Source organism: Mesitornis unicolor, unplaced genomic scaffold (genome assembly GCF_000695765.1).
Source record: "Mesitornis unicolor isolate BGI_N332 unplaced genomic scaffold, ASM69576v1 scaffold10818, whole genome shotgun sequence".
NCBI classification, from domain to species: Eukaryota; Metazoa; Chordata; class Aves; order Mesitornithiformes; family Mesitornithidae; genus Mesitornis; species Mesitornis unicolor.
The window spans coordinates 39,370-48,623 of NW_010202547.1; the positions used below are offsets into that span (position 1 = coordinate 39,370).

At 42.7% G+C, this 9,254-nt stretch overlaps 1 protein-coding gene across 1 annotated transcript in view; it reads left to right on the plus strand.

Moving 5' to 3' along the window:
- Nucleotides 1-9,085, plus strand: part of LOC104545323 (histone deacetylase 4) — a gene marked incomplete at both ends in the record, with an annotated part of 44,752 nt that extends 35,667 nt beyond the window's left edge. Inside the window, 2 exons of the mRNA XM_010190432.1 lie at nucleotides 7,102-7,220; nucleotides 8,952-9,085. Coding sequence (XP_010188734.1) covers nucleotides 7,102-7,220; nucleotides 8,952-9,085 — 253 coding nt within the window. The remainder of the gene's footprint in view (nucleotides 1-7,101; nucleotides 7,221-8,951) is intronic.
- Nucleotides 9,086-9,254: the final 169 nt, after the last annotated feature.

Below are 9,254 nucleotides of genomic sequence, written 5' to 3' on the forward strand. Positions count from 1 at the left end.
AAATATAATTCTCTGACCGGCTGGATATATAGGCTTCATTTCTCTTACAGGCTGTCCTGTTTCATCTCCTGCCTCCCCACTGTGCTGTGGGTCCAGCCTCCCCAGCTGGCATCTTCTTTAACAGTTATGGGTTGAAGTGGTTTTCTGTCCCCAAACCAGATCCACTTCTGGCGACTGTCCCACGTAAATTCAGGGAGACACGGGCTTGCCAAAACACGGGATGCAAATTTCTGGCGACAGGCAGATGGAATATTGCCTTCATGGAAGAGCATTATTTTCTGTTCTTCACTGTGGGTGTATTTGTATTCCATTATACTGAGCAAGAAGAGCTTTTACTCTTCAGCCTGCCATTAAAAAGCCTTCAAAGAATGTATACAATTTAAAATAACATCGAGTCAAATAACTGTCATTTGTCTTGATGTTTTATTCCTGTTACAGGAAAGCAGCACTTTCCTCCAAAGTGGAAGTCTGTTTATCCCAGCAGTCAACAAGACTGATCTCTTCATTATAAAGTGAACCCATCACTCGCGATGGAGCGACATACGTGCTATTAAATATTAATTGAGTTCCAAGACTCCTGGAAAATTGCTCAGTCTGCACAGTAAGACCTTTTGCCAGCCATTCCTTAATAGGCGCTGGTGTCTTTTTGCCCAGAGACTGCAGCTATTTGGGGAACATATTTTGGAGCTAGTCATAGCCCTTATTTTGCCAGGGTTTGGGGATATTGTGACTCGTCCTCCTAGGTAGCACATCCCGTAGTCTGCTCCGTGTCCACACCTTCAGTCAATAAGTTACATTGGAAGTTGTTTTTTTTTATCTTATGCCAAGTTTGGTCATGATAATACATTATCAAGTGACCTTTTTAAATCTTAACCAGCTTCTTTGAAAAACACTTTTTTCCCCCCCTTGAATCTTTCTATTGATTTTAATGTAAAATAACGCTTTGAAGTTTGCAATTTATAGTCCCCCGAGAGTTAGAAAGTGAAGGGAATGGGTCATATATCCTTTTTTTTTCCCCTTCCCTTCTTTTCTTGCATTAGCCCCTTGAGACAATGCATGCCTTCAAGGCAGCACCTTGTTATTCCACCCCATCGAATGCCACGTTGCATTTGCCAGGGATCAAACCGAAGATGAAGAAAAGATAAGAAAATTGGCCATAATGAACTCCAGAAGCAGCAGGCATTTTCACCATGAACTTGGAAACTCACAGTGGAGAATTGAGCTTTAATTCAAACCAGTCCAAATGCCAAACTGTGAGGCTTTGAAGTCTGTAGAGGAATCAGTGGAAATCCTTTGAGCTAGGCAAAGATACTGATAGACTTTTTTTTTCTTTTCTTTTTTTTTTTTGAAGCCTTAACTCTTTGCATACTTGCCTGCTTTTAGGGAAGAAAGTCCTCTTTCTACGTAAAACAAGCAGAAGGAAAAAAAGCAACATGCTTTTCATTTCTTTTTTTTTGTTTTATTTCAGAATGAGCTGGTGTATGGACTTGATAAAAGCCTGTGCTCTAAACGCGATAATAATTGAGATAGTTGTCCCCATAAATTAGTCTTCTGATGAGTGAATAAATAAATCCCAATGAAACTGATCATTCCCGCGCTGAAAACCCATTTCAGTGTTGTTTTACTCTTCCCGAAAAAGGACGGTAACTTGCATTGATCAGATTTTTTCGACAGATAATTTATTCTGCGAATTTTGCCTTTCCCCTGTTTGCTGTGCAGCGTTGGGTTGGACAGGATAGCCTGACCTCTATAACGTTTATTAATCCTGCTGAGCCCTTTCAAAAGTGAGAACAAGAGTTAAAAACACGAAGCGGGGAGCAACCTTGCCGTGCACTTTGTCACTTATTATCTTCATAACCGAGGGCTGAAATCACCAGCTGCCCTGTCTGGAGGTTGGGTTGACACCATGATTGCTGTATTTTGTATTTTTTTTTTTTAGAGAGGAGCAGGGTGGAGTCACCCTGGTCACTAATAAGATGTGCAGATGGGATCTGGGGAGTTTGCTGCGGGCTTGGCGCTCCTCCACCCCATCGTAGCGGCGGCTCTGCCTGCCCGAGACAGCACGACATTGTAATTTAGCTGGCCATTGGCCGGGCAAAGGTCCCACGGCTGAACTCACCGCCAAACTATGTGGGCAATACAGATTTCACAGATTAGGCAGAGATGTATGAAACTCTTAATGCGAAAAAACGCAGGGCATATTATTTTGGAAGTCCTGAACTCGTCAAAATGTTACTGGTATTCATCGCTGTTTTTCCGTAGTTATAGAAACAAAGGGTTGTAAAATTCAGTGTTGTTTTTTTTCAATGGGTGTCTGTTGTTCCTTTACTTGTTATGCAAGCAGAAACCGTGTTTGCTTCTGTAAATCCTCACGACATTTTCAAAAGCAGAGTGTGCAAACCCAGCTAAGAGACCGGCAGAAAAAAATGCAAAGACTGCAGCTAGTTCCTTATTACACTGGAACAGCAATTACTTAGTGAAATTAAAGTGTGTTATCCACACAAGTTTTCTCCTAAATTTACGGCAAGAAAGTTTTCCTGATGATTCTAGCAGTTGTGTTGTCTCATACAATTTTTTTCCCTACTCTAAAGTATCTTCCACAATTATAATTCCATACACAGCTTGATTCCCTGTTAGTTTTATTTTTATTTAAGGCTCCCTCTTCCTGCCTTTCTTGGAAAGTGTTAACTGAGTTCAGGAGCCAACCTGGGGGGGATTTTGTTTCTTCTTTCGATCCGTAAACCATTTCAGGAGTGAGTAAGAGGGAAGGGGGGAAGTCAATAATGTTTTGCCTGGAACGGTTGTTTCTGTGTTTTAGATTTCATGCTCTCCCGATGCTGATTTCGTCCCCAAATTCCTAATCCCTTTTGACATAGTAAATGACCGTGGAGATGGCTGCTCGGGGAAACAAAGACCGGAGTCTTCAGGAGGCTGATTAGCCTTAGGAGCAGCGGATAATGTTTTTATATGTATATAATATATACAATATACATATATATTTGGCCAACAGTGGGAAAAAGAATCTCTGAAAAAAGTGCTCGGCCTTCTAAGTTTCGCTGATGATTTGCTCACTGCAATTGAGCATTTAACAAAAAAATCCTCTGTAGAATTGTTTAATCTGCCTGTTATTTATTTGGCGTTTAATTGGTGAATTGGTCAGTAACAGACTCAAAATTATTCAATCTTCTGGAAAATAAAGTTGTATTTTCTTTTCTCTCCCAAACGATTGCAGAACATGATCAGTTTTTAGTCTTTGTAGCCGTCAGTATTGACTAGCATGTAGCTGTTCAGTGTAGCTGTGTATTCAGAGTCAGTTGAAAATATTTAATTTATTTTAAGCAAGCAAAACAACCCTCTAAAATTTAGGAAATTTAAAGGTAACTCAGATTTTTAAAAATCCTACATGGCTTAAATGAATATTCGTTGTTATAAACCCTTTCATTCCTTGATGAATAACTCTGCAGCCACCTCAGTCATTAGTTAGAAGACCCAGTTCCAGACAAAACTCACCTTAGTGAGTAGTAATTTTAATTTCTAGCTTTTTAAATAGTATTATCACCAGGGCAAAGCCGTAACTTTATTTGCAGTTTAATTGTTGCTTTCTCTTGGGGACTTAGCTTTACTGTGATAGATCTGAAGAAAGACACTGTTTTCATCTGTGCACAAGAAAAATGAAAAACCGAAAGATTGGGTTAGTTGTGCCTGAAGCGCTGCACACAGGTGAAATCTCAGAACTACATCATTTGAAAGCGGTTTGTTTGCTTGAGTCTTTAATTTTCACATGTGAGCCTTTGTTTACAATTTAAAAGAAAAGACAAGAGAGGGAGTGCTGAGAGGCAGGAGGGCTTTGGGCCTCCTGGTTCTGATTTTATAGCCAGTGATGTAGCTGCTTACGTACATGGTGAGCATCAAACAGAGCTGGGACTGTGGCTTTGGAGTACTGGTGTAATACTGAAATGAGGAGAAAATCAGAAGCAAGAGCAGCCCCTGAGGATTTGGGTAGGAGTCGTAGCCGAAGGAAAGGGTTCAAGTCTGGATATGAGAGTGCTCTTGAGTTTGGATAGGTTTGTGATGGTCAAAGTACCAAAAGCATCATTAGGCATTAGGTGTCATTTATCCTGACACTCTGTCATCTTGTGCTTCTCTTCTGGCTGCTTCCATCCAGGACACGCATGCCCATCTCGTGGGTAACAGATCCTGTCTGTCCTCTTGGCTTGGTCCTCTTAGAGAGGGGAGCCAGGGTCCTCCAACACATGGATCTTAAAGCTCTGAGGGACTTGATTAAGATTTACTGTGCGTACAGAGCAGCACTAGTAATTGCTCAGAAATGAAGATGCTCACAGGGAGTAACCGGTGGCGGCCACGTGGTTGCCTTGTCCTGCACGGGAGAAAACTCTGGACATCCTCAAAACGGCTTCTTCTAACTATTGTCAAATACCGATTGATTTACTTTTAAACAGCAACTGCTGCTTTTTCTCTCCTAAAATTTGTGCAGACAGGGTTCACGATTAACTCGATGCTGCCTGTGCCGCTAGAGGGTATCGTGGAACTGCTGTCACCATGCACGGACCTTCAGTCAAACGTCACAAGCTGATCGTGCTGCTTGCTGCCTGTCCCTGTTCCTCGGGTGCCTTCGTGCTTGGGTGTCAGCCAGATGAACTGTTCCATGGCCAAAAAATCATCACCGATTCAGGGTTGCGTAGGTTGCTGAGTGCTGGCAGACCATGCACACTGCTTGGGGTGCAGGTTTGGGCTTGCTCCATGACCAGCTTAGAGTGATCCTGCACATCAGCTGGGGTTCTAGCAGCTCCTATGGTATCATAACTTTGGGGGGAAAAGGAAACAAACAAACAAAAAAAACCCACCACCTTGATGATTTTAGCCGTTCTCCTTCAGTTAGAAATTAAAGAGCTCTGCAGTGCTTCAAAGCTCAGGGAGAAGAAAAAAGAAACCCTCAGCCACGTGCACTTGCTGCGAAACTGCGGCTTTAGTCCTTTGTGAAGGGGGAGGTTTCTACTTAAGTCTGTGGGTTTCGCTAAACAAATTCTGTCAACTGTAAAGTCATCGGCAAAAACTGCACTATTTTGTCTTCCTTATGTAATCATCTCCCTGAGGGCAAAATGTATATGGCAATCACATCTTCTGGGGGGGGGAAATAAAATTCCTCTTTCAGATTTTGTAAGAATTAAAATAAGAATTTTTTTTGCATAGATTTCTGTGTCTACACCGAGACTGGTAGGCAGGAAGATTGCAGGAGGCTGTTAGGTTACTGTGGCAATCAGTTGGCAAAAAAATAAAGTTAGAAATCTTTTTTTTTTTGTTGGACTGCCTGGTGTCTGAGTGCCTTGACCAGACCTGCGATGTGCCTGGCATCCCTGCCTGCAGGGAGCCCAGTGCAGGGACTCTGCTCTGCAGTGGCAATGGAAACTGCTCAGTGGGTTTGACCAGCGCTGGTAGTACTTCATTGTGTGGTAGATGTTAACACTCCTTTAAAAATAAGCTCTGCGGAGGGCAAAATGGCAAGAGCTCAGATAGCTCTTGGAGGCTAACACAAATTACTGACACTAGCAGATGTCTTATGGCTGTTGAACATTGCTGTAGTGAGAGATGTGAATTTTTATGGGTGTCTTGATGGCACTTGAGCAGTCTCAGCACTGAACAGACATTTCTGAGTGCTTTCTATGTGAGTGTATCATAACCGCTATACTGAGTATAGGTGAAGTTCTGACGTGTGCAAGGAAATTTACAGGTTCATGCTTTGAATGAATATGAATAACTTCAATTCATGTTTTACAAAGTTAACCCTGCCAGTAGGCATTCCTAGGGCAGGGAAAGGAGGAAATACTGTTGTCTTCAGTACCAACAAGGGACGGCATTGATCAGATTGCCCTAGGGATACATCCAGGATTCAGTGTGTACATTTATTATGGAAAAAAAACCCATAATTTGGAAATTATTACTCTATATTAAGGGCAGCCCTCTGTGCACATCCTTGCTTTTCCACTATTTCCTGCAATTATCGGTGCCCAATTGAAAAATTCAGAACAAGTTTCAAGCCTGTAGACGTGAGGTACCCTAGCATGAACTGAAGGTGTGACAAGATGTTCATCCAAGAGTGCTTGTGATGGCCTTCCTCAGTCAGAAAGGATTGTGGGTGTCCACATCATGTTTATTAAGGAGCTCTGTTGCTTTGACTTATTTTCCTTGCTGTAATTTCAGACCTGCCACATTTGTGTTGGAGCTATTACTTACTTGCTTTCTGCACAACTTTCCAGCTATGCTTAGTCGGCATGTTGACATGAGAGATGGGGTGTTTGCAACCTTGTGTAGGTTTTGAACAGATATTGAGTAGATTGAAGAGAGAAATCAGTGGGTAAAGGTCTTTTGCTGAGGCATCACAGACACAGACCTCTTGTTTCATTGAAGTACCAGCCTTTACAGGCAGTAGTTTACAGATGCTAAGCAATTTAGTCCCTTTTTTTAGCAAACAAGATGTCAGAGGATGGGGAGGTGGAGTTCAGAGAGGCGTATTTGGGTGGGATATTGTATATTAAAGCTTTTTGCCCCAAGTGACATCCCCAGCCTTTCGTTGTGGTAAATGAGAAGTGCAGCGAGGGAAAAATAAATAGCTCTGCAGATTCTGCAAAGGCTAAAAGAGATATTTTGAAGGAGCACATGGAGACACCGAGATCGCTGTTGGACAGGTTTTCCAGGTGGTTTTGCAGCCTGCGCCAGATGCCCTCCTATTTTCTCGTTATTCCCTTGTTCCCTGTGTATAAAGCAAGATAGGATCACAAGCAGAAAACATGACGTACGGCAACTTAATTTTTTGGTCAAGACTTGAGGCTGTTGATGGAGGAATTAATAGACCTCACTGGAAAAGAAAGAACACAAAATTGACCTTAAAACTGTACTGCGTTGGTGATGCAAGGTGTTCTGCCAGCCAGGCTCTTGCCTTGTAAGAAAATAGGAGATGGGCTTCGCTACCGTGGAATAATAGTACAAGGTTTTATAACAGGTTTGTTCAAGATGGTTTAAGTGTTGCTGGGTTTGTTCAAGAGCCAAAATAACGTGTCTGCCATTGTTGAATTTTTCTTGCAGAACGGTGGTAATGCCCATTGCCAATGAATTTGCCCCAGATGTTGTGCTGGTGTCATCTGGTTTCGATGCGGTGGAAGGCCATCCCACACCTCTTGGAGGATATAATCTATCAGCAAAATGTAAGTTGTGGATTTACAAGAGCAGAGATCCAAAACTGGTGTAAATTGCTGCTGTCCTAGGGACTGAACTACAGGTTTTACTTTTTGGAGTCTATCTTCAAATCTTTCATTTCAGTGGCAAACTTTTCATCCTTTTTCGTTGCTTTTTCATCTGTTCTGTCACTGCACCTTATATATTTGGGTCTGACTGAAGCCGCCGTTGTCTTGAAGCATTGCAGATTTCATTTTCATGTGCGAATAAATTATGTAAGGAAGTTAAAAGTCATTTGTAGTCACATCTCTGTAGAAGACAGCTGCAGAATTAGTTATGCTTGTTTTAATGCAAAATTTCTGAAATAGGTAGTGCCAGATGTAAACAGGTGTGATACAGGGAAGATCTGATGATGATTCAGGTTGCTCTGAATGTTCGTAGAAGACCATTTCTTCCTCCAGGATGCCTTCTTAAAAATTCGAGCTGAATATTGTTGTTCTTCACCTTTTGAAGCAATTAGACTGGCCCACAAGAACCTCCTTTTTTGGGTTGGATCCATGATATTTTGCATTGCACAGGAGATACACTGAAGTTTCCCCCTGCCTCGCCTGCCCTTCAGCTATGCTGGGTTTATCTGGCACTGTTTCATTCAAGTCAATTGAGAAGACAGTTTTTCTTGCAAGAGGATTTTACTATTATTTTTTAAGAGTTTGCTTCAGCCAGGAAACTTATTCTCTGTGGTGAACTTCAGAACCTCATAAGGTAGATGACCCTATAAACTTTATATAAGAATAAAGTGAAATAGATTTACAAGAGACAAGTTATTTAAGATGTCCAGAAACACTTTGTAATGAGAAGGTCTTGTTTACCTGCTTGTTGAATTTCCCATGCTCTGCTACTCTTGCAAAACAGTTATGGGCTCAGTTCTGAATCTTTTTACCTGGCTGTTAATTTGCCAGTTTGCAAAGGTGCTTGTGGGACTCAGCTGCAAAACAGAAAGCAGGGAGCACGGATAGAGGGTTGAAATGCCCTGGTTTTTCTTTTCCTTGGAGTTTTTTTTTTTCTTGGAGGAGGAAGGTTGCTTTGAGGACACGTTTTATAAATCCTCACAGCTTGGTTCTGTTTTGTTTAAAGGGTAGAAATGTATTGTGTGTCATATGATCAAAGTCCTGGGTGCCCCAGGAATTTTTATAGCATATTATATACGGGAAGAAACGTCTGTTAAGAACTACATGTCAAATATCTCTGAGGCACTGCGATGCTGCTATCACAACTGAAAGCACCGGCAGCAATTTTACTGATTTCCCCTTCCCCTCCTCCCTCCCCCTTGACTGCTCGGACTTTGCATCTCATAAAGCAGGGCAAAAAGCTGCCTCCTGCCCTCCCTCTTTCTTTCCTTCCTTCCAAGGGAGATACTGGCTGCTGTATGTATAAATTTGGGGTGCTGAGGGGTTCAGGGAGGATGGCAGTGCCTCTCACCTGGGATAAACTCCAGCAAAGCGTTGCTGGGGGAGATAACGTCCCCATCCTGCAGCGCGCACGGCTGAGCCGCTTCAGCGGGGAGCTGCGGCTGGAACTCTGCAGCCAGCGTATTAAAATCCAACCTGGCTTATATTATGTGTTGAGTCCTTTCAGATCCCTTGTGGTTTTTTTAATATGATGTAATTCCTTTCTATAACGCTTTGATCCTTCGCCAGGAGCCTGATTCCAGCCGCAACCTTTGCCCTTCTCCTGCATTTCCTCTTTTTCCCTCGTTACAGGCTTTGGGTACCTGACGAAGCAGCTGATGGGCCTGGCCGGAGGCCGCGTTGTCCTGGCCCTCGAAGGAGGCCACGACCTGACCGCCATTTGTGATGCCTCAGAAGCGTGCGTTTCTGCTTTGCTGGGAAATGAGGTACAGAGACAGGCAAAATTGGGGGCCACAACCTCCTATCCCCTTTGAATTCGGGCACCTCATCCTCCAAGATGGTCAATCCGCCAAATTTTTGTCGTCGTTTTGGGTCCTTTTGACAGATGTTGATTTAAAGAGTGCGTGTGGACAGCAGGATGACCATGAGCCAGCA